The 25279-nt window shown below is 37.0% G+C and overlaps 3 protein-coding genes across 6 annotated transcripts; all 3 read right to left on the bottom strand.

Annotated features, from left to right (window-relative positions):
- Positions 1 to 418: 418 nt before the first annotated feature.
- Positions 419 to 6874, bottom strand: LOC105162559 (nuclear pore complex protein NUP93A). Its single transcript, XM_011080614.3, has 15 exons — positions 6622 to 6874; positions 6430 to 6521; positions 5804 to 5870; positions 5378 to 5437; positions 5175 to 5264; positions 4777 to 5046; positions 4468 to 4563; positions 4188 to 4322; positions 3832 to 3885; positions 3644 to 3727; positions 2927 to 3013; positions 1950 to 2852; positions 1149 to 1330; positions 754 to 1045; positions 419 to 671 (listed from the first exon to the last, which is right to left on the bottom strand). The coding sequence occupies exons 1-15, from the start codon at positions 6721 to 6723 to the stop codon at positions 594 to 596; spliced, it is 2592 nt and encodes an 863-aa protein (XP_011078916.1). The 5' UTR covers positions 6724 to 6874; the 3' UTR covers positions 419 to 593.
- A 1391-nt stretch (positions 6875 to 8265) lies between these two features.
- LOC105162560 (UDP-URONIC ACID TRANSPORTER 1) lies at positions 8266 to 11001 on the bottom strand. 2 transcript variants are annotated; one of them, XM_011080616.3, is made up of 4 exons: positions 10578 to 11001; positions 9515 to 9618; positions 9040 to 9268; positions 8266 to 8825 (listed from the first exon to the last, which is right to left on the bottom strand). In XM_011080616.3, the coding sequence occupies exons 1-4, from the start codon at positions 10860 to 10862 to the stop codon at positions 8679 to 8681; spliced, it is 765 nt and encodes a 254-aa protein (XP_011078918.1). In that variant the 5' UTR covers positions 10863 to 11001; the 3' UTR covers positions 8266 to 8678. The 2 variants fall into 2 exon arrangements, with proteins under 2 accessions (XP_011078918.1, XP_011078917.1); XM_011080615.3 differs by having other exon boundaries at positions 10404 to 11000.
- A 1177-nt stretch (positions 11002 to 12178) lies between these two features.
- Positions 12179 to 24384, bottom strand: INO80 (DNA helicase INO80-like protein). Of its 3 annotated transcripts, XM_011080618.3 has the most exons (23): positions 24012 to 24384; positions 23657 to 23744; positions 23020 to 23404; positions 21798 to 22233; positions 21518 to 21718; positions 21292 to 21402; positions 20601 to 21028; positions 20372 to 20480; positions 20218 to 20298; positions 19977 to 20149; positions 19060 to 19185; positions 18297 to 18458; positions 18161 to 18218; positions 17076 to 17306; positions 16631 to 16777; positions 15550 to 16110; positions 15195 to 15452; positions 15002 to 15109; positions 14315 to 14409; positions 14078 to 14234; positions 13445 to 13642; positions 13096 to 13248; positions 12179 to 12766 (listed from the first exon to the last, which is right to left on the bottom strand). In XM_011080618.3, the coding sequence occupies exons 1-23, from the start codon at positions 24057 to 24059 to the stop codon at positions 12518 to 12520; spliced, it is 4563 nt and encodes a 1520-aa protein (XP_011078920.1). In that variant the 5' UTR covers positions 24060 to 24384; the 3' UTR covers positions 12179 to 12517. The 3 variants fall into 3 exon arrangements, with proteins under 3 accessions (XP_011078920.1, XP_011078921.1, XP_088736642.1); XM_011080619.3 differs by lacking the exon at positions 23657 to 23744; XM_088880516.1 differs by lacking the exons at positions 23020 to 23404; positions 23657 to 23744; positions 24012 to 24384 and having other exon boundaries at positions 21798 to 22047; positions 22136 to 22229.
- Positions 24385 to 25279: the final 895 nt, after the last annotated feature.

The raw sequence follows: 25279 nt of genomic DNA, 5'->3' as shown, positions 1-25279 counted from the left end.
ATTACTATAAATGTTTTCTCTAATCTTTTTGTTAATATCAACAAATTCAGTAAATTTTAACTAATAGAGAAACTTATTTATTAAATGAAAGCAAATCTCAAGAGTGCTAAAAGTAATTTTTGAAACCACAGAATGTCTACATGTAATTATATCAAATTTTAGAAAAAGAGGGTATAATTATCTCATATAAAAATTGTCAATATATATATATATATATATATTTAATTCAGACAGTGTAAGGTTCATGCTAGCAAATATTAAAAACAAACAGAATGGATTAGATTGAGGTATTTTGCAGGATGGAAATTCAAGCCCCAGTGCTGCGACTTCCGTTTCATTCGATAGTTAAACAAGAACGTCCCCATGGAAAAATTATTCTACTAAGACCTTACACCAGGAACCGCTTCAGGAATATAGGTAGATAGCAAATCTTCACTACTTTCGTGATCTCATAAGGCACTAAAACGCGTTGTGATTCCTCGACATCGTACAGCCCGTTTAAACATTGGATACTAACTCCGGTAAAGTAGTAAATGCATAATAAAAACGCAGGGATATTAGGTACAATCAAGCTTCTACTACTACTACAACATTCACAAGCTTCGGGCAACCTTCTCGTACAGATCACGAGGCCAGTTCCTATTCAAGTTGTTAGCAAGAAAGTTGGCGATCTGCAAAAGTAGTGGCACTCCCTTATAAGAGGATCCTGATTCTGAAAATAACAGCCGGCACAAAGAATAAAGCAGAACTCACCTTTGCTCTCAAGGCACGAAGTGATCCATCTGTGTCAACAACATTATCCAAACAATGAAGGGCATCTTTGAGGAGGGTTGGCACACACGCTTCAACGTGTGGTGACAAATTCTTGAATGCGTCGGTCGCCATATCTGCCGACCTTGGATCCAGAGGGAGAAATGGAAGTCTTGTGATCTCCCTCAATGCATCTAATTGGTTTCCAGACCTTGCGAGTTTATGGATGGCTAGTATCGCCTCTAGCTGTCTTAGCACAGTTTGTTGCTCCATTACATTGGCTCTCTCTTGAGGACTGCAGAATAGGATGTAAGAGAGAACAATTTTGGTATAGAAAGTGATTTGGAAGTATCAAAGATAGTTAATATGAAAAGTAAACAGGGGCAAGACATAAAAACCTGATCTCAGGGTAATATTTGAATGTTTCCAAGATCTCATTTCCAGAGTGTATAAGCCCAGTGATCGTGCTTTCGCCATCCAGTCTACCACGTGATAGGGCGCAAATTGCTTCAGACAGACACTTGTTTATTGTATCAAGTGCAGCCGAAAATGCCCCAATTCTTTTCTGAATTTCTATGGACTGAATTCAACAGTAACATTGATCAAATAAATACAAGGGGTTGGTACGGACAAAATCATAAAATTCTTCACATCAAACAAATACTGCAAAAAGGAAAAGAACTGGAGATTCCAATGGTAACATGAACAACACCAGAATCAACCGAGTAATGCAGCACAAAGAAATGTTTATAAACAGGTGTTATCTTCCTTTAAATATCTAAATGCTCCAACGGAGAGAAGCAAATTACCAAGTACAATTAAGAAAGGCATACACGTCTAAATGGATCCACCGGAAAGAAAGTGAGTTCAGGAACAGAGAAATGAATGTTACTAGAATAACAACTCTCCATGATGCAGAATATTTAAATTGATAAATGTAAATTGTGCGACCCCATTTGAGAGAAAATGAGTTCAAGGATAGAGATATTGAATAGCAGATCCTGCAAAGTCTTCAAGAACATATATTTATTCTAACAATTTTGACACAAACCAAGAGGAGATCATCAGCATGCAATTTCATATAACTCAGAGAAAATAATGATTTGTCCTTGGATCAGACGAAATCATCATGCAGCTATCAACTCAGACTTGGATAATCAATTTACGTCAAAAATCTAAAAAGCGTAACCAGAGATTACTTTATCATATAAACCAGCATCCTGACACTGACGAGCAGCTTCAACCAGAAACTGCTGTCTTGTCTTCCCATCAGTCAAAAATCTTCCCAACTGACCTTCTTCTCCAGCACCTCTTGAGCCAAGCAAAAGATATATACCACCATCACGCAACAAAATCTCCGTCAGAAGTTGCTTTAACATCAAGGTCCTCTGCCTTTGCTGATCCACATTACCTCTGCCAATCCATGACAATTGCCCTCCGCCCACAGCGGAAGCTGCTTGAACATAATACTCTAATGCCATTAACAAGTCACCATGGCGCAAATAGGCTGACCCATACTGCCTAATTATGCTAGATGCCTCAGCAAAAGCATCCATCACCCCCATTTTTTGTCCTGAACCAGAACCTTCAGAAAGAACACCATAGTCTGCCAGGACTATTGATATATGCACAGAATCCACACTGTATCCATCATCTCCTATATCTTTGGACAAATGAATAACAGCTGGAAGCAGCTGGATGCTTAAAAGTAGAACATATGGATACACCAAAGGGTCCTTTCCGTTCTTTGTATAATATGATGGCTCAAACTTATTTAAATAAGCCTGCAAATCCTCTAAACTGTATGGTGACAGTCCATCACTAAGGGCGGAAGTAGAGGAACCAACAGAGCTGTCTCGTACAGCAGACAACATGAACCATAAGAAATCCTCGATTGTATTAAATATGGTAGGTAATTCTCTAAGTAATCGGTCTATCAGCCTCCTGGAACCAGATATAATGGCGTGCAGGAGTAATTTTTTCTTGTCATATGAAGGCCGCCCTACTCGATCAACCATCCGCAATATTTTCTCGCATTCTTCTGAAGCGGCAGCTGCAGTCTCCGGTGATACCATACCTCCAGTAGTAATCCACTCAGCGAGCTAGCAAGATAGGAAGCTAATTCACTTAAGACAAGTAGAGGAAAATAATTAGGAATCCACGTTATAGCACGTACCAGAGGAGTGAATTGCTGGGAGACACGGGATGTACGGGCAACTTCTCTAGCATCATCATAGTATCCAGTTCTCAGGCAAAAGTATATCTGTTGTTAAACAGGGCAAAGAAAATAGTTTTGCGGCATTCATTAGCCAACAATAACAAAGTTCCAATTCACCTAACATTTAATCAAGAATTACCAAAACAACAGAATTCTTGAGAGGAGACGCTTGATGGTCATGCTATTCGTTTGAAATAAAGTAGCAACAACAAAATCCAAATGCCATGCTAGTTTTCCTCTTACTTATCTCTCATTTTCCTTCAAATAATACTTTTCATATAAGTATATCAAAAACACGATAGAGTATGAACACATATTTTGCAGAAGATTCTGAAGTCAAGCATTTCAAATTAGTGCTACTAAAGGACAACAACACTTGAATATGATTGAAGTTCTCAGAAAGAGGAACAAATAGAAAAGCGTTCAAAATATGCACCAACAGTATGTTAATCAGGGCAACCAGAACATACTGCGGAGATAGACTACTCAAAGGACTTCTTCAATGACCGTCTACCGGGTAAGGGACTTAAAAAGAGTATTCACAGACCTGCTGCCAAGTGGTATGGTATCTATAGAGTATGTTAATCAGGGCAACCAGAATATATTGCAGAGGTAGACCACTCAAAGGACTTCTTCAATGACCATTGAATGAACTTAAAAAGAGTAGTCACAGACCTGCTGCCAAGTGGTATCTATAGGAGGCTGACGACGGACATCACCGGCATCAAAATCAAGAACTCCATAGTCCCTTAAGCAGATCTGTAAGACAAACAGCGTAACAAGTTATAAATAACCCAGGTACACGATTTCTGCAAAGCTTGTACACTTGCATATTTTCAGCTATAGGGCAGTATCAGACAAACCCGAAGGAAGGCACGGATTCTTTGCAAATTTCCAACAGCCCCACCAAGAGCAGCCTACAAATCAAGTATACAGATAAACATGAACTGTAATAAACTTCAAATTATAAAATGATCTAGATTCATGTAGAAGTGAAAAATTAAGAAGCAGACAATAAAACCATGAAAAATACATTCAAGCAACTTGGGAGGTAGTGATTAAACATTCAAGCAATTAATGCAATTCTTGCATTCACTCATTGAAAAATCCAAATAAGCGATACAATTATGCATCACAAATCCCAAAAAGGTAGCCAAAAAAGGTGGTGATTTATAATTCCACAACAAAAGAACAAAAAGAGCACACTAAAGGAAATTACCTGTGCAGGATGACTCTGAATCATATCCATAACATACTTTTCGTGTCCCCATTCCAGATGGCGACGTGCTCCCATGACCAAGGACATTCTTTTGGAAATATTCCGCCGAACGGTTGGGTCCTCACCCATTAATGCCTGCAAATTTAAAGTATCACAACAAACAGTGTCACAAGTTCTTTCTCATGAACATGATCCTTAACATGTGACAAAGACATAGCAAACAACAATCAATAAGAATATATACAAAAGAAATAATCATATCATTGGAGTGCAAACATACCATAATTAGGTGCCATATTTTCAGCATGCTAACAGATTTTGCACCAGATGAGTCAAGTTTCAGACTGTCATACGCATTTCTGAAAGCTGCAGCAGGCTGAGAAAAAGGTATAATTAGTTTTGCATTATTTAACGTTACACCAAGTCAAAGTCACTATAATAAGCAGGGAAGCAATTAAGAATAGATAACATGTAAGAAACAGATTCAGTAATGTAAAAGTAAAATAAACCAAGCCAACTTATTACGTTGAATGCTTATGTTGACTTGATAGCATTTACTTTGTGGTAAAATTATGGCTTAATCTCTTACTTTGAAGGGTAAGCCATGCTCTCTTGCACTGTTAAGATTCTTCACAACTTCAGCATATGCAGCAGCCTTTCTTTCAATCACAGGTTTATTAGCTAGAGCTGAAGACTCCAGACTAGATGGACCAGATGGAACTGGAGGACTGGAAGTAATAGGCACTATTTGACCCTGGCGACTCACCCCACTGCTAGAATCTTGAATATTAATTCTAGGTAATGTTGAAATTCGGCTCAGGGTCTGCAGAAAATCCCTTTTCTCCTTTTGCCAGTCCTCCTGCAAAGAAAAGTTCACATGGAAAACAGAGTCTAAATAAAAAGGAGAATAACTTAAGTTTACATCTCCAACATGAGATAATTTACTTTCAATACAAAGTCAATATTAATTGTAGTTCAAATAGTCACCTCCAGAACAGACATCATATAATCATTGAAACTTCTAAGATTGTCCTTCTGAGCTTCCTGAACAGCTGAGAGCGTTGCCATTTCATGGACCTGAGTTGCAGCAATCACATACCCATTATAAGGACATCAGTTGAACAGCTCCACTGTTTGCTCATGGAAGGACTAAGGACTAAAATCTTTAAATATCTGAAGGGTGAAATTACCTGTTGAAGATACTCCTCGACTGTTGTAGCCTCAGCAGGGAAGACATCTTCAAATGTTGTCTTAAGCAGGCAAATGGAAACACATGCAAAAAAATAATCATGAGGCACAAGTATCAGAATTAAACCAAAAAAGAAAAATTGAAAAATTGAGGATACACCTCATGTCATGATTTTCAGCAAAGTTCCAGAAGACAGTACTCAGCACCAATACCAAGCAAAGAAAAAATAACATCAATATAATATTCAAGCACACTTGAAAAGCTAGACACTTTCAAAATTTATACTCTCCAATAATGGAAATATTTCTGACATCTTCAAAGGAGTATTACTCGGGAAATCTTTACAGTCCAAAAGATCAGCTCCTATAATGAACATTCACTTATCCATAACAAGTAGGGAAGCATTCAACAGTGAAGAAATACTTACCTTTAATTCAAAGGACTTGAGATCACGAGCAAGCTGCTCTGCGTTTAATCCTTCTCGAGCTAATAGCCTGTAGAGTGAAAGCAACTTATTTATGAGAAAACAAAAGATGCAAATGCAAAGCACAACACTGTCAAATAATATATTCACATTCATTGATGCTGCGACACCATGTATGTCACTGATTTATTGTCCCTTGCTTACACCACTAATCCTCTGCACATTCAAGCTATGTCTATATCTCCAGACTTCAAAATGCTAAAGAGGACCTTTTTCTTATTTGATTTTAAAAGAACAGGAAAGACATGCTTGCAAAGATAAATTATGCAAGAGATTTATATAGTTATGCAAGTAGTTCAATTCTGTTTTCCCCTAATACTCAACAACATTCAAAAAACTTCTCAAATTTGTATTTATTGAACGGAAATGCGAGGAAATATGATTCCATTGAATATTTAGATTTTCAACTTCTTCTGCTAAATCTTGAGTCCTCTCCAGCATTAAGCAGAAACAAGAAATTTCGACTAAAAAAATGTTAACATAGCATAAATAACTGCTGGAGAAACAAAATTAAGAAATGGAGATATGCATACACTCGTAATGAGGTTTAGGTTAAGAAAAATAATTACCTAGTGGCCGCAATAGATTGAGAAGGAGCTTCAGCTCGTAGGGTTTTCGCCTTCAACTTCTTGGACAGCGCCTCCAACTGATCCAAATTCCTCTGTTCCCACCAATAACAACGCAGAGCCAAGTCAATTAAACCAACCTTAAGACCGAAAACCACATTAACGACTATCACGGGTACAATTCAATACTGAGACCTGAAGCGGCGGAAACTGAGCTGAAGGAGCAGCTTGCTCAATAAGCTTTGAAGAGGAATGCAGAAGATCAGTCCATCCGCTCATATCAGCATCGTTCGCCATTGTAGATGAAAGAAAACACGCACTACACACACTCTAAACCAGCACTGTCCAGCGAAAGGCAATATTATGCATACGTAACTACAAGAATACAGAGAGAGCGTTTTTGGAGCTAAAAAGCCCTAATTTGAAAAGTTTTGACGCCGTTAGATCCTGTGTGGAGCTGCCCATATTAAGCCCAGTACGCTGTGTTCCTATTTTGTTTCAAAAAAATTGCACGTTTGGTCCTCAAGTTTTTAGTTATTTAGTTAAAAACCTGTAAAAAAATGTATGTATCTCAATAAATTATACTATTATTTATTTTTCAATTTTATATTAAAAAATTAAAGTATTTACAAATCTCTCATAATATTAGATTATTTATCACTTGATTATCTATACGGTAAAGGACAAGGGGTTCCCCGATGTTTGCATTAATTATAAATATTTTTTTATTATTTGAAAAATTACAAATACCTTTTGAAATTACAAATATTCTAATAAATATCCTCTTATAATGAGCTGTCACAAGTAGATATTTATTAGGATATATATAATGTATTTATAATTATTCAAATAATAAAGGATATTTATAATTAGACAAACTCAAAAAAGCCTAGGAATGTGCATTTCGATTCGGCGCTTTTAAGAATCGAAAAGGGTTTAGTTCCGGTTCGGTTAAAATAAAAAAGGTTCGATTTTTTTTGTTAAAAAACCGAAAAACCATTTCGTTGTCTACTGTAATTTTTTCTCCTCATTTTTGACAAGAAGCTACAACCTACAAACAATTCTACTTGATTTTGGAAGGTCAAGCACACAATCAATAAATCAAACAAAAACAAAAAATTTCTATTAGGCACTTCATCAAACAGCTTCAAAACAAAATTTGTAAGTCAAATTTTTTAAATTTCTTTTTCTTTGTAAGAGAGCAAAGTAGTTGATGGAGAAGACTGGTGGAGAGAGCTGTTGCCGCCGACTGGAGAGTGGAGAGTGGTGGAGACTGCACTGGAGAAGGAGGTATGTCATGTTGTTGTTTTCTTTTCTCTTCTCACTTTTGTTTTCTGTGTTCTGTTTCTCTTTCTCACATTTCTTTTTTTCTTTCTCTATCTTTATTTTATAATTTATATTATAATATTTTTTAATATAACATAAAATAATAATTTTTTTATTCGATTCGGTGACCAATAAAATTGAACCGAAAAAATCAAATTTAAAAAAAATAAAAAATCGAACCAAAAAATTCGATTCGATCTATTTAACCAATTTTTGAACACCCCTAAAAAAGCCTGTTGTAATTTACTCTTATCTATAAGATATCATCAAGCCGAAAAAACAAAAGAAAAAGTTTATTTTCAAAATTTTTCCATCCTTTCCGCCGTATAAAATGTATTCATACATATACAAAAAATATGTATAATTTATTTATACTTACATATAATACATAAATTTAATATCTTTATAAATTAATTAAGATATAAATAGTTTATTAAAGGTTTTGATGTTTATATAAGTAATACATATTCTAAATTTTTTAATATTTCAGCGTCTAATACATGGGCATATAAATTTACAAAAAAAATATTAATCTTTCAATAATATTATTATCTCATATTTATAAAGTTAGGATAATATTATATTTTTAAATATAATCTTTTAATCACGTCTATGAGTCCAAGGGGTCCAACCCAACAAATCACGGATCTGGGGTGGATTCGAGTTCAAAAATTTCTCGACGGGGTGGACCCACTGCGTTGCCATCCCATGCAATGTAAGAATTGCACAAGATATAACTGCAATGGGAGGCACAAACTCCACACTCTTCATATTCCTTTCAACACTTGCTTACAAGACTATCTTTAGAACAACACACATCCCATCCCCAATGAGCTCGATAGATAACCCTCTACAGTTGAAATAATACCAACACATCTTCCCATCTCCCGAATCCATGCTACTAAAAAATATAGCACAAGAAAAGGCTATTTGTATCTCCTCTTGGATTCTCCATAAGCTACAACTCCCATGACAGTCATGGTGTAACCAGCAATGCCGATGAACGTCACAGGGTTGCGGAAAAGGAGTATGGAAATAACCACGGCCACGGCGCCTTTTGCATTGCCTAAAACCTGACCAAAGTTCAGAAAATCACCAAATGCTTCGGTCAGTTAGTCGACTGGTATGAAAAAGATCGGTATACGGTTCTAGAATTTCAGGCAAAAATTCTTGCCGGATGAAGAAAAGTGATCATTTGAGACAGTTTTTGTGGAAGTGCTTTCACTTAGTTTTAATGTAAAACGCGCGCACATAAGCACACACAGGAGAGAGGAGTCAGGAGAGGACCTGGAGAGTCAGGGCACTTGTATGCTTAGTCACTAAGAAATTGCACAAGTTTGCTCCATAAGCCATTGCCGAATTAATGAAAAGAAGAGGCCACATGAATTTATGCTCCATCCCAAGTGAAACAACGACGTTAAGTACGTTCGGCTCCATTACAAGGACTATAGGGAGCAAAACTACAACTGCGATTGGTGACATGTAAAGCATCAAATTCATGGAGTTCAACCGTTCCCTGCAACAACGGAATAAGTGATATAAGTTGATAGTGAATACACATATTAGGTTCAGGATAACTCGAGTCTCTCATTTCTAGTGCTGAAGCAAGACATAAAATTTAGTAGTTCTAAAGTCACTATTAGGAGTAAACACAGAACGTATTCTCAAACTCAACTCATTTACACTCCTCAGGATGGGTGAAAGCATGTCTTATTAGGGTAATAAACCTATTAGCATACACATAGAATCGACAAATATTTACCCTTCATTAGAAAGGAGAACCCCTTGAAGCACGGACTTAAACGCTCTAGCTGCTGTTGCACTTACACACATGATAAATCCGTATAAATGGAAGCTTGGCTCGCCCTGCAACCAGTTAGAAACTTTTGTAATTCTAGAAACCAGAAATCACAATCAATGAATCTGTCAACACGGAGCAACATCTGGTGGAGATGCCATCTAAATATCATTTCTAAATCAGAATTCGTGTTCAACCAAAACAAAGCCAAATTTCATGGGCACTTGACTGGAAATTCCAGGTGATGGACTCTTGGGAAACCTGAGTTCATATCCAATTCCATGATGAATGGAAAATTTTCAAATTAAGTCGATAAATCATTAACCATTGCCGGCATTCTAGGAGCATGATGCCCAAGTTCTGATTAATATTCAACTTTTCTCAGAATGTGATCTCACCATGTAAAAGAACATGGCCCAAAGGATTATCATAAACTGCACCAAACTAATCAGTATACTATAAAAATCATAAAATGGAGCACAATTAACAAGATTTCAGATCTTATCCTCCTTTATCACCAGAAATGGCAGCCCACACCTCAGTAACAACTAACAAAGTGAACAACAAAACAAATCGACCAAGAAAAATTAAATCTTGTACCATTTCACCAGTATTATTATGGCTCAAAAACAGAAAATAGGTAAAAATAGCCGTTAAAGATTACACCTTTCTTTCACAAGATACACACAAATATATATATATATATATATATATGCAGAGAATTTTCCCAGAGTAGATATACAAATACCCATTTAAAATTTTTTCATCTAAAAACAATAGAACCAAACCAAAGAAAACTAAGAGGAAAAACAGAGAGACTAAAATTCAAGATTTAAAGAGGAGAAAGTCATACCCCACTTGCAATGACAACCCCAGCAACCACAGGCACAAGACAAGCATAAGTAACCCAACCCTCCCTCTTAAGGGTCATCATATAAGCAAAAAGTGCAGTAAAAAACGGTGTGGTTGCACCCACAGCCTGATTAAATGACACGGGCAAGTACTTGAGGGAAATATTACCACCCACCACAGAGCCACAGAAGACAATGCTTAGTGTGGCAATTCTCAAGAACTGGGACCTGGATTTGATCCTCTGTATTTGGACTACTTTGAGAAACATAATGGAGATGTAGCTGAGGAGAGCACAAGCTGACATGTGGCACATTGTGAGGAAGATTGGGAAAGCAAAGCCATAGTTTGAGAGAAGGAACTTGTTGAGGAGGAGTACACCAATGTTGGTGGAGTACCAGAGGATTATGAGGCAGGTTATGAAGATTGCCTGCTCTCTTGATGCAAGTGAGTGGGTTGTCATTGGTTTTTCTTTTGTGGGAGTCTTGAATTTGATCTTCTTGTTGTTGAAAAGGGTGTTCTCATTTGATTTGGAGGTAGGGAAGTGTGTGTTTATGTGAGTTCTCTTTGTTTTTGTTTCTGTTGCCGCATAATTATTTTGTTGGTTGTGTATGGTATGGTGTGATCACCTCGTGGCAGGTGGGGGGGGGGGGGGGGGGGGGTTGGCATGTTGGGATGTGTGCAGGTGGAAGTGAGAGAGAATGCCTGCCTGCATTTTGAGTGTGTGTGTGAGAGAGAGAGAATGCCCGCCTGCATTGTGAGTGTGTGTGTGTGTGTGTGAGAGAGAGAGAGAGAGAGAGAGAGGATGAAATTTGAAAAAACATCAATTCAAGATAATTATGGGGACAAATTGAACAAAGCATATCTTTAGTAAGTTTAACTAAAATGTTTAAAAAAATTAATTAGTGGCAATCAGAAAAACTTTTTCATTGGATATGCAATAAACTAATCACTCAATTAAATTATATGAAAGGGTTATAATTACGCTTAGATACTCTATGAAAATATAAAATTATACTTTTAAAAAAAAATATTAGGATTATTCTTATACTTTCTCCAAAAATTCATTTTTTTTACCTAACTTATTTTTGTTAAAATCTGGATGAATAATGCTGAAGCATATAAATTTTTAATTTTATTCCTTATTTAATATTTTTATATAATAATTTGTACTTATAAGGAGAAAAATATAATAATGTTAACTTCACTCTATATATACGTATATATTATAGATAATTTTAATGAGTACAAAATTAAATGAGAAATAAAATTAAAAACCTTATGTAATAGATGAACATTTTATGACCCAACATTCTCAATTTTTGAGTGGCATTACTTAAATTATTATTGTCTCCATGGATGGGATGGGTTCCATTTGGGTCTCTTTGGATGATAAATGACTTAACTCAGTGGTTAGAGTATTGCTTTCATACGGCTAAGTCATTGGTTGTTTTTCATTTAAGTCCTAACAGAAAAGGATCAAATATAAATGAAATATAAATATAATTTCAAAAAAAATTTTGAAGAAAAATATAATCAACATTTTCAAAGAGAGTTTAAATCTAATTAACCCTTATATCAACCATATTATCAATTGTATTTTCTTTCTTAAACACTCTTCAATGTTAAAAGTGAAAATTGTAATTATAATATGACTGACAGCGAAGTCAGCAGAAATTTTTAAAAATTAATTTGTTTTTCAATAATAAACCCAATCTTCAAATAAATAGTTATATAATTATCTCCAAGAATTATGTAAATACCAAAATTCAGCAATAATTTCCTCTTCACTCAACAAGCTTTGATCTGATTAAAATATTTCCTTTCTAGTTTATGAGAGTTCACCAAAAAAATGATTTAACAATCAGGAATTATTATCCTGCTATACATTCCAACTATACTTCTCGTACAGTAAGCATAGAATCAGGCAGCAATGTCTCCTAACAAAATTATCTGTACAACACTACTATACAAGGTTATAAGTTTACCCGCATTTCTTGATCCTGCCAGAGCAACCTCAGTTCCAAGACACCACAAGTTCAGACATTTGCCCAATACATTGGCAGAACACAGTTGATCAAGTGTACATCGTTAAAGCCTTGCGACTTCTTGAGTAAGCTAATGTTCCGAGTTCTGGTATTGAAATACGTTAGTGGTGGCAGTGAATGCAGGTTCAATGTTCTCATTTACACTCTTTGTTGGTCTCTTCAACCTCTTTGGTCTTTGCTGTGGAGCATCATTGGTCTGTGGGGGATCATCGAGCTCAAAGTCAATTGTCGTTGGGCTTGGAGATGATGAGTCCACCTGTTTCGAACTCTTTTGAGGCCTTGGCTTTGGCTGAGTTTGCTTTTCGCTTGCAGCTTTCCTCTGCACATACAACATAAGCAAGGCTATCAAAATCCATGAAGTTGTAAAACAGTTTCGTCACACTGAAAATCTGCTATTCTGTAAGAAGTCGTGCAATATTGTTTCCGAAACACCATTTCCAAGTTCTTTTCTACTCAGACTGACAGATAATGCTCAAGGGTGGTCTAGTTTAGCTGAAATATTTAGCACACATAAATGTCAGTACATAGCAAAATTTATCTAGGTAGCCCAGAAAATCTATGATTTCATCAGAACAACAGTCCCAAATTCCATATATGTGAAAATGCAGTCACAACAGAAAATTCATAGAGCAAAGTAGAAACTATCACCTTCTTGTTGCTTGACTTGGCTTTATCAGGATCAGGAGGCTCAGATTCATTATCCTGCAATTCAGGGTTTGTGAGATCCTCCAAAGATGCACCTCCTTCTGCATCAATCCGTATGCCCTTTGTACCACTTTTCTTCTTCTGTCGATCTTTTGCCTGGTTGCAGGCAGAAACCAAATAATCACCAGGTTTTTACCAGGCAAAAACCAAATAATTTCAGAACTTCGACGGTGTTTTTGTATTCAAACCATTTGATATTAACATAATGGAAATCTTTCATTTATATCAAGTTTAAAATGCCATGTCGAAAATAAGGAGTTAGGGTATCAAAGAAAGCTGATTCAATTCTTACCTGTTGTGAAACCTCTTTTAGTTTCTGCTCTAACTGAGCATCGTCAATCAATAATGATACAACGTCTTCAGGAGCCAAAAGGTCACCCTGAACATGACCACCTGTCATGACAAGCTGCTGCACAGTGTTTTTCTGACTGGCTCTCTGCAAAATTTTTTCCTCAACTGTCTCTTTACATATTAATCGGTAGACAGTTACCTACAAAATCGAAAGACAGAGGCTTCTCAGTGCCAGGAATATGAAGAACAGAAGACATAACTGCTTGGAATCAAGAACAGAGACAAACAAATGAATTATGTGACTACAGCATATCGAAGTGACCTACAATATGTAATATTGAATAAGAATCAATTCAAGGACTGTTAATGATAAAATAAATATGCGCTTCAATTACATAAGAATGATAGTAGCCAAAGCTTACCTTAGAACATAATCAAAGAATTCAAAATTTCCATCACCATATAGTATAAATCAATTCTTGAATTATCCAATTTCTTGATCCCCCCCCCCCCCCCCCCCACAAAAAAGAGAAAGAAAAGAAGGAATAAAGCATGAAGAAACTGGCAAAACTTGGAATTAGAACAATTAATGCATAGATTTTAAGAAATGGTTGAGTGATCAAGAAAGACTAACATCCTTAGTTTGGCCCAGACGATGAGCTCTATCCATTGCCTGTAAATCCAAAGTTGGGTTCCAATCACTTTCGTAGAATATGACAGTGTCAGCAGCAGTCAAGTTGATCCCAAGGCCACCAGCTCTTGTGCTCAGCAAGAACACAAAGATATCACTCCTGAACATAATTAGGCTGAAACCTCAGGAAGAGACCTTATTGAAGTAATTAAACAAGGAAATTTTCAACCAATCACATACCGGTGCTGGAAATCTTTCACCATGTCTCGACGATCCATTATTGTGGATGACCCATCGAGCCTCAAGTAGCGGTATTTCCTATAGTTCATATAATCCTGCAAAGCGACAGTGCAAGCAAGAAGAAGTTTCACAACTCTACTCGGTGCTGCTCAAACAAATAAAATTTAATCCAAGGTGAATACTGAACCAGGAACTCCAGACCTTAGAAAATTATAGCAAAACTTGAATTCAGGCCTTCAGAGCATATTGAGTTTCATATAGAACAAACTTGCTTAATAATAAAAGCAGGATTTTACTCAATTACATTAGTATGCAATTTATGAATCCCATGAAATGACTCCAGCCGTCAGATGACTGCCAATTAAAGGGGGTCCATTCCAACAGAAAACTAAAGTCACTAGGACAGAACAATATTATACATGAGGTTGCTGTAAGCCAGCTGTAACCAAGGTATGGTAAGATTAAAATATTTGTGTTGAGCACTTGGGGAGTCGGGCAGTCTTCTCTTTCCAGAAGAAAATGCTAGTGGATGTTGATTGTTCAATGACATATCGCATAAAACCATAAAAATAGGCATATTCACCACGCTTCAATGATCTTATATCATAAGGAGACAACTATGCTAGAAAACCATAAATATCTCTCCCAAATGGTGAATCATGATTCGCAAAAGTGAGTTTAATATACCTCAAGGATATTCAGCATTTTCGTCATTTGTGCAAAAAGAAGAACACGGTGATTTTCTGCACGCAGACGCTTTAGCAGTATATCAAGTGTCTGAAGCTTTCCAGAGTCCTGGAGAAACAGAAAAAAATATCACAAAGATGCACTCGCTACATGGTCCCATTTACAAGTATAATGGTGCAGAGGAAGAACAGACCGTGAGCATCTTTGCAGGGTCAAATGGTTGCATGGGTGGACAAGATCCAAAGATCTTATACGTAAGCTGAAGAGCCGGTTGTAAAACTGGTAATTCAGCATCAATCTCTTGGATTAATGGGTGAGGACCACCTGGCTTCCTAGGTCCATTACAATCAGACGTACGTGCAAATCCAACCAACAATCTCTTGAGCCAGGGGTGATGCCACTCTTCAGTCATCTTGTATGCAAAGTTTCTGTCTGAACAATGGGCATTTATCTGATAGCCAAATGCAGCATGCCAAGATGAATTCAGACCACTTACACATCATCAAATGTTAAAAAATAATATATGAAGTAGAATACTTAGCACTTACAGGCGGTGCTCTAGCTCTTGGGATGAAAGAGTATACTGAATGCAAGAGCTTGATATCAGTTAGAAGCCTATCCTGATAAGGCATGATTAGAGCCTCGTATGGTGCATCCACAGGACCTGTTGCAAGCCTTCTTCTAAGTAAGCTTGTCTCCGACTTACTGGGCAGAAGCAACATTCGTGTAACTGCTTTTACTTTCTCCTTGCCAATATGTACACAGTTGATATCATCATATTCGCTGTCCATCATCAGGTCCAATATTCCATCCAGAAATTGGCAATCAGATCTCATAACCGAGAACAACAACCTCTCCATAAGAGAACAAGTTGCCAAGAATGACACTTCTGCTGGTGATAAATCTATAAGACGGGAGAATCCAAATGCTCCACTTCGCCCACAATTACCATCCAAAATGTGGTCTTGTTGGAGTGTGGAGTTATAAACATTTTGTGGAGAAAATATGTTAAATAGCTTCTCAACGGATTGTCTGCTTAATCTTTGGTGAGCTTCTGAATAATGAAGCTTGGAACCATCAGCAACTTCTTGGTATACCAATTTTGGTATCTGGAAGAGTTCAATTCAGAAAAATGAATTACTTAATTACGACAATTCATCAGGGAGTCAGCAAAATGATCAAACACATTAGAACTTTATATAGGCCAAATTAGATTAAGGAGTATAATAATCAAAACTTGAGCACAAACATTTTTTTCCCCTATCACTAGAATAATATCAGTTTTCTACAAAAAAGGTGGGAGAAAATCCTTCAGGTAAAGAATTATTCCCATCACTTTCTTGCTCCATTGCCTCATAAAAATTCCATAAGTGCTTATAAACCTAGAAAAGGCATGCAAATTTAAAGACGACAACTCCAGATTACAAAAAGGACAGTTAAGTGAAGGTTCGAGAATTGACCTCAGGATGTCCTATTTTAACAGTACCATCACCAACTATTTTGTTCATATATTCATTACACTCGAGATTTTCTTCCATGAAACAATTAAGTGTCACTTAAAACCTAAGAATACTTTAGCATGCACCACATGGAAATAATAGTAAAATCCTGAGCACCTCATCAAATTACCTCATATACAATAGGATTTCTACCAGCAGAGTAGAAAATGTCTTCCAATTCGCCAAAAGGAGGAGGGAGAAGAGTATTTGGAATCTCTCCAAAATGGAAATATGTGCTTCCTTCATTTCTCTCAAATAGTTCTGGATGATTGCATACCTGAAGGGCAGAGTAAATAACCATCATAAACATTAATTTCAAACTGAAATAAAGGCCACAAACCTCAAAAGAATATAAAGAGAGACTCCCTCTGTCCCTGTTTGAATGTTCTTATTTTCTTCTCAGAACTTAAGTTATCCTCGCCTTTCTATAACAGAGACTGGACCTTCCAAAGGTTTTTGGGGACATTAATTGATGGTAAAACTGGCAAGTAAAGCTTTGTATTCATCACAGAGGCAGATTCCTTATTCCAGAAAATTTCATAATAGAGAATCCCATCAATCCAATCAAAACATACCTTCCTCAACTGGATGACAATGTTCATCAGATTTAGAATTTTCTTCTCATTAAGATGTCCACGGTTTCCATCAAACAACTCAGCAAGGGATATCTTGTTCTTTATAGCTTGATAAAAAGCTTGCTGGCGCGAACTAAGTTTACAGTGAACTGTAATCTCAGTTTTCCCTGTCAGCTCAGAGATCACATCCTTCTTAACCCGCCGCAGCATGAAAGGTTTCAAAATTGCATGCTGTTTTCAGAAAGTTGAAGGAAGAAAGAGCGAGGAGGGAAAAGAAAATCAGATCATAAATTCGAGATAATCTAATCAAGTTTAACACAGCTGATTGCACAAACTTGTACTAGTTTGCACCAAGCTAACAGTTCAAAACCAACATGTGGAAGTGCAATCACTTTTTTCAACCATAAAATGGACAAAACTTAGCTACGCAAAAAGTCTATATTAATATGACTCAAAGTTTCATAAAAATTGAGACGCCAGTGGACCCCACAACCTATTCCAGATCGGAAACAGATATTTTAGATGATTAAAAACATTGCGGCTAAAGCTATATAACTTGAATCAATTACTCAAATGTTATCCACATACTTTATGTTAGTATGTTTTCCAAAATCTTCAATTTTAGTGTCTTGATCATGTATATTACAGGTATGGTTGAAGCAACTGAAGATACATGATCAACCAAAGCAACCTGCGAACTAAAGAATCGACTTCCATATCCTTTCCTGCAGCTCAAATAGATCTGTCCTGCTGTTTTCACTTACAATGAATAAAAGAGTAAAGAATTGTCTAACTTCATGCACCCACGCATCGTCCACTCTCCCTTCACTTACACAATACTTTGCAATGGATCTTTAGACTGTATAAACTTTTCTTTTTTCAAATTTTCAAGCGTGCAGTAGCAAAATTTCCGATCAAGCAATATCTTCGCAGAAACTATTACTCCCACACCTAAACAAGCTCATTTGTTGCTCACCTAGGCTAGAACATGTACTTTGCAACTAATTCCGACTCCCGGATACAGATATTAAAACTATGCTTTTACACTCAAAGAATAGAGAAACCAAAGTTATGTCAGTGCTCACCAATCGATTAAGCTGGTGCTCATTTAATGTCCCTCCATGCTCTGCATGACTCTCAATTCTGTTGCAGTCAACAAGAACTATGAGGAAAATAACAGTTGAAGCTTAGAGAGACTAACATCTTAGAGGAGCAACATACCCTTTTGAAAACCACTCGTTGAATTGTTCATGGCTATCAAACAAAGTTGGCATAATAAAATGAAGGAGGGCCCAAAGTTCAGCCATGTTATTTTGAATTGGAGTACCAGTCAGAAGCAAGCGGTTTCGACAATTGAAACTGAGCAGTGTTTTCCATCTTATACTGTCATGTCAACATTCAACATTGTTATTAGATGCATATTGCATATAATTATATAAATACACGACTGAGCATTTAGGAAATTGATGAAGCATAAACTATCAGCAGCTAAACTAGCAACATATATCACTGATAATAGTTATGCATTCTTATTATAGAAACTGAAGCATCAACATGTCTGAGATACTAGGAAGCTAATGATTATCAGAAAAGGAGTCAAGGAAAGAATACAATAGCAGAAGAAGCTGGCAGACTAACATTGGAAGAAGCAAGCTAGGTTTACAGTCACTAGCTATATGCATTTCTTAGTTTGCTCCCCCATCACACATCTACAATCAGGGGTCTCAATGCATTTTTATCACTTCATTGGTTCATAAGGTGAGTAATTAACAAGATACAAGCTGCACATTTTTCTTTCAGTTCAATATTTACTATATCATATGCTTTTTGCAGAATTGGTGTTTGCAACAACCAAGCTTTCTGCAGGACATTTTAGTTCCAACAATCAGTAAGATTCACTACGAAAAAGGATAAACTCAAACCAAAAGCATTAAGACTACTGTGAGTTTTAACTTGGAAAAAGGTAATTAGTATAATACTAAACCTGTTTGAACTTTTAATTGCCTGGGCTTCATCCAACACCATGTATTGCCATTTTACACGGCGGAAGTACTTCTCATCAGAAACTAGCAGCTGGTAACTGGTAATGAGAATGTGAAATCCAGCCTCCCTGAAAAGTTAACATCAGGTTTTATCAGTAGAATAAAAAAGCGTAGAATCAGGTATTCTCGAATGGCACACAGAACAATTTCAGGAAAGAAAATATCAGGGAGGGTAGAGGAAGGCAAAGAAATTGAGAGTAGTGCATAATAATGCTGGTGCAAAGACAGCCAAAGTACAGAACTTCTGGATGTCTATAGCTGAATCTACCTTATGTAACTGAGGAAGTTTGATATACTTAGCCCCTGACGTCAATTTAATTTCACGATCAATTATAATGCCCCATGTTGATAAAACCAAGTGTTTTATACGATGATAAGGACCAAGTAGTGATTCATCCTATATGTATAACATTGAATTCAAGTAGTTTGACCATTACAAACGAGCCTCTGGCCTATATTTGTTATCGTAGGCTATGTTATTTATGTGCTCAGTCATTCATTAGACTTTCTTGGCATATAAAATGTAATGTAAACATAATTATGTCAAAAGATAAATAGAGGATTGACTGCTCTTCTTAGGAATATTTAGCTTCCATGTCATAATATATTAAATTTGCCACCACTTCAGATTGTATCATTTTCTGGTAACCATGAATATGATTATATTTCTCGTTCACATACCAAATAACCATGCAAATCACAACATGGAATTACTCATACCAGTTACACCTAACAACTGATCTAGAAAGAACCAGTTATAGTGACAAGTAAATGCAAAATCATGCAAGTATCAACCTTTTCAATGCAGTATCAAGAAGCCAAATGAAAAAGTTCAAGAACCAGCGAAATGGAGAATCACCTTCGATAAAGACGCTTTGGGTTAATGTTCTTCCTAAGTACTGTACGCTCCTGGAGACCACCCCAATACGGAAGAGTCTTCAAGTCGGGGCAGAAACGACTAATTTCATCGGCCCAGTTATTCAAGACAGATGCAGGAGCAACAACCAGAAAAGGTCCCCATATATTTTTCTCCTATAAAGAACAACCAATTAAGCAATTCAAGGGCTAAAAGCTAGCAACTCAAAACATTTATTAATTACCTCAGCCAAATGAGCCAAGAATGCCATGGCTTGGATGGTCTTTCCCAGCCCCATCTCATCAGCAAGAATACCATTTAAGCCCTAAGAAAGAAAATATGTTTGTCAGTCATCACGTACTTCTAAAAATGAGGCAGACCTTGAAACATGCCATTACCTGCTCATAACAATTTACAAGCCACTGAAGGCCTTTCAGCTGATATTCTTTTAGGGAACCCTTGAATAACTCGGGTGTCTGCACTGTTGACGCCACAGGCATGGTTGATCTGAGATCACCATAAACAATTCATAGAGCACATGAACGGTCAATGAAAGGTTCTAACCAACATTTTAACTTTATAGAATTACAAAATGCAAGATAGTGCTGTCAGTGAAAAGACACCCACGGATGCAGTAAATCGATGTTGCTAGACTCAGTTACTGAGGGATCTTGAAGAGGGGCCTCAGAGTCTACAGCTAGGCGGAACTTCAAGCATTCACTATCAAACGCACTTGTCATCCTTTTCTGCTTTGAAACTGCATCCTGGGCTGCTCTTAGAGCTTCCTTTCTCAGTTCAGCATCTTCAAGATCCTCTTCCTCCTCCAGCCGAGCTTCTGAAGAGCTCAAAAGCATTTCTTGGTCATTGGCTTTTTCTTCACCCACTGTTAATGCTTCAGAGGCTTGTGAGGTCTTATTCTGCATGAAGTGACTGTAAAGTTCTGTCTGTGACAGCAGAAAATTAAGCCTTTGCTGTTGCCTCTTTGCTTCACGGAGTTCCTGTTCTCGCTTCAGAGCTTCTGCAGCTTCCTTTTCCTCTCTTTTCCTCACTTCCGCCTTCATGAGACAGGTTCACATATAAGAATTCTCTAGTAAATTGTTAGATAAAGGTGAAACATGTGGAATCAAGTGCCATGCCTTAGAAAACTTCTTTTTACAGTCAAAAGAACAGAGCAAATTTTCAGGAAGATCCTCAGTTTACCAAAATTGATTTTTACCTAAACAGCGTTTTTCAGTGCAGTTGATGATCAGCATATTCAAACTAGTAGGAGGTATTTTGTTCGGCTCAAAGCAGCAAACAAAACCAATAAAAAACATACCATCTCCTTGTCAACTCTCTTCCAAAATACTAGCATATCTCTAGCCAATTTCCTTGTCCGGATTGCAGCACCCCTCATCAATTTCAGGGATCTGCTAACCTTCATTTTCACCTGTAATACAATCAGATTGAGGCATTTTTTTCATGGTATAAAGCTGAAGCACTGGCAAAAAGATTCAGAAAACCACAAATGGTACAGGACTTCTTGACTCTCTAGAAGTACATACCTCTCTTTGACAGGTTTCTGATATTCTCTTTGCATCAGTTAATTGCCTTTTGTGGAAGTTGGTAAAAATCTTTTGATGTTTTGGAATTTCTTTCCTTGCTATACTAATCCAATATTTACTAATCTTTTCCATTTCTTCCCTCTCAATTACAGAGGGGTCTTTCTGCACCTTCGGCTTTTTAGGCAAACTCCGTTCAATAATCTGCAGCAAGACATATCCACCAATGCAATTAACAATCAGATCAATTATCGAATTAATGTATAAAAGAAAATTTTCTGACCTCATATGTATCCCCTTTCTCCAAAACTTTCACATAATAAACCTGCAAAATACCACCTTCAGACAAAATAGATCGCCTAATCCCTCCGGCTGCCCCCTCTGGGATGCCATTGGATCGCAATGCAGCTTCACTTATTTTTAGGCAGAAGTTCTCAGAAGGGTTATTGGTATGCTGGGCTTTCAGTTTTGCCTGAAGAGAATCATACTGGGGCTTCAGGTCACCCATTCCAGCCCTGCTTCTCTGCTGAAACCTGTTATCAGAAGCCATCATTGTAGCCAATGACCCCAAGTCAAGGGTGCCCTTCAGGTAAAATTCCTCTACTCGGATATCTGACATACTTGGTAAATTCAGGGATGATGACAGCTTTTCATATGGAAGAGGGATCCTATACGTGATGCCATCCCCAATATCCAGAAAGGCAGGTTCAAGATTTGGTCTGCAGATATTTGACAAAACACCAGATAATGAGCACTATATCCTATGAAGGTTCAAGTATATTACTTGCAACAAATATCCAATCAACGCTCTGCTAAAAAAAATATAAGAAAAATCAATTCTAAATAAAGAGAAATTGCGCGTGTCCTCTAGACTAAGTGAATCTTTATCATCTAATGTTGTTTGACCAACTAAACAGAAGGGGGAAGCTTCTTTAATCATCCTTCGCATGTCTTGATGAAAAGCTTCAAAAATATCTTCTCACTTATTTTTGTGGTGCTTGAATTACATAACCATGGTCACTGCCATCTTCTGCTTATTCTAACACTAACAGCCCCATACTTAGAGTGTTTAACACGATTATGACCTAGGAAGCTAACCCTTTTGTGCATTTGAATAGTAGCTCTTACGCCACTGCAACGTTCATCACCTAAGATAGAGATGTAGACCCAATATCAAGATTCTAAGCTTTTTCCTTTGTGACTGCCCAATCCCAGTGCCAGTTCATATACAATACACCAACTTACTGAAAGGATGTATCACAATGAGAAGTCAGGTTAGTTTTGCATCATATTGCAAATTACCACTATACTTAACAGATAGAGTGTAAATTGTTAACAATCATACTACATGATAGACAAAATTATATCCATTAATAACTAGAAATTCTGGTGCTCAGAAGCAGAATGGAGCTCAAACCTACAAATTCTCTAAGCTATGATATAAATTGCCATCAATAATAAGAGCAATGCCGTTAAGTAGAGAAAATAATGCTAAATAAGCAAACCTGGCAGTAGCATATTGCAGGCCAAAATCTGATTCTGGATAACTTCCCAATTTTTGGGAATTACTACCGTTGAGAAAATCTGAAGTTGATTCAAACTTGTGAAATCCTCCCCTGTTATCAGCCGTTGCTTTCTGCTCTTTCAGACCCGCACTATTTTTCATTGTCGCAGATCCAGTTCTTGCTGAAGCAGGACTCTGGGAAGAATAATTAACCCTCCTCTTGTACTTCTGGATATGATCTCCAAGCATTGCTCGATATCTCTCCTCTGAAATATATGGACTATAACGACCAGTTTCTTCCTCGTCACTGCTATAAGTACTCCGTCTTTTCTTCTTCAATCCCCTCTCTGACATTTTTCCATTCATATGCTCCCCAATCACTCCCCCTAATCACAACAAATACAACCAACATCCAAAATCACCAAGTCGTTGCAAGTAAGTGCAAAATACTATCATTAACTTATATAACTGAAAAAAAGTATGGTACTCCATGCACGTGCACTTGATTAGCCAAGAATGATCGTGCTCGTCAAAGGATTGTACTGGACGGAGTCCAAATCCAACATAAAAAAAATGAAAAGGTGTAACACAGAGAAGCAAATCATAACATTTCTAGTTAAGTTAACCAAATTGCCTACCTTGGCTACCTCTGCTCTCATCCTGACTACTATTTCCATAATAATCAAAATCTTCATCTTGTTTCGGCAGTTGAAAGTTCATCAAAGGCTAACAAAAAAACCCAAAATCAATACGGAAGATAAAGAATTCAATTTATCAAAGAAAAGCTAGTATACCCGAAGTCCCAAGTCCGAATTAAACAAACCCACATCAAACTAACACTCAAATATCCGGAAAATCAACTTCACTCAAATTCATCACAATTTCCGCACTCTACACCAAAACCAGAGGGCGAGAAAGAGAGGTCACATGCCTCAATTGCAAAGAACAAAGAAAAAGCCAATCCAAAATAGTAAAAATCCATGTGAGTAGTACCTCAAGATTGAAGAGATTTGCATAAGAGTACTTCCGCTTGGAGTCCATAAGCTCTGTTGCTGGCAATATAACGATAAAACCAGAATTCTACGATGGGCATTGGGGGAGAAAATTGTGCAAAGGAGAAGCTTTTAAGGTGGGGGCGGGAGTAGAAGGATGTGGAGCGGATGTGAAGTGAACCCTAACCCTAGAGAGAGAGGGGGGGGTGTGACAGGGGAGAGAGATAAGGAGAAGAAGAGAGGAAGCGGGGACATAGGTGGAGTTGTGCATTGGTATTTGCTAACGTAAGCCGGTGGGAAGGGCGTTGGTTAACGTGCGCGCTAGCTACAGTGTGCCTTTGCTATCCTCTCTCTCTCTCTTCTGCTGAGCTCTTTTCTCTCTCTGCTTCATGAGTTTTTTCGAAATAATAGTAATAATTTTTTGGCAGGCCAAAATTGGAAGAAACAGGAAAATTATTACTTTCTATTATTTAATATTTTTCTGAAATTAATAATAAATTTATTTAATATTCTTCAATTTGCGTTTTTTTCTTATATGAATGTATAATATTCAATACAAAAATAAATAATTCCTGCAAAAATTCTGAAGGCAATTGAAGCACAGGTACGCAATCAAAATGATGTTATTGAAAATTATTTTACTCAAACTATTGAAGAAAAATATTATGATGTCGAATGCGAACAAAAGGTTGCTGGTAAGAACACGTTCAACTTGAAATTTTTGGCCTAGCTTTTAAACAAGTTCTAAGAGGGTTTAGTACTCCAATACTTAATTTAGTAAAAAAGACGTTAGTACTCCGATACTTAATTTAGTAAATAAGGGTGAAAGCGTAACCCAAAAGACAATTCGGTGCAAGAATACTTTACAAAACTTACATTTAGTCCATGTGAATGCTAGAAAAACGTTACCTCCCACCGAGGGAATAAGTCACCCTTTTATAGTATTACCACTTGCCAACCGACAAAGTTTGGTCACCCAATGACTCGAAAAGTGGTTGCTAAAGGCAAAGCTATAGTGTTTTTTTTTTTTTCTTTTGGGGGCGGGGGGAAAGGGGTATTCTTCGTTCTCGACCCTGATATAAGCTTTTCGAATTCTTGAAGGAGGTTGAAATAGATCCAATAGTCCTCATAGATCATTGGATATCCTCCACGGGGAAGCAGCTGTTGTTCCTCCCAGCGTCCGATTGAGGTTCTGCCATGTGTAAGCACGAATCCATTTATATATAGATGGCCGTCAAGTAAGCCTATTGCCTAGGCCTTCCTCGCTTT

The sequence above is a fragment of the Sesamum indicum genome, linkage group LG5 (genome assembly GCF_026168435.1).
Source record: "Sesamum indicum cultivar Baizhima isolate 11 linkage group LG5, ASM2616843v1, whole genome shotgun sequence".
NCBI classification, from domain to species: Eukaryota; Viridiplantae; Streptophyta; class Magnoliopsida; order Lamiales; family Pedaliaceae; genus Sesamum; species Sesamum indicum.
The sequence above is the reverse complement of the archived record's forward strand: the minus strand, read 5'-3'. Positions and strand labels throughout refer to the sequence as shown.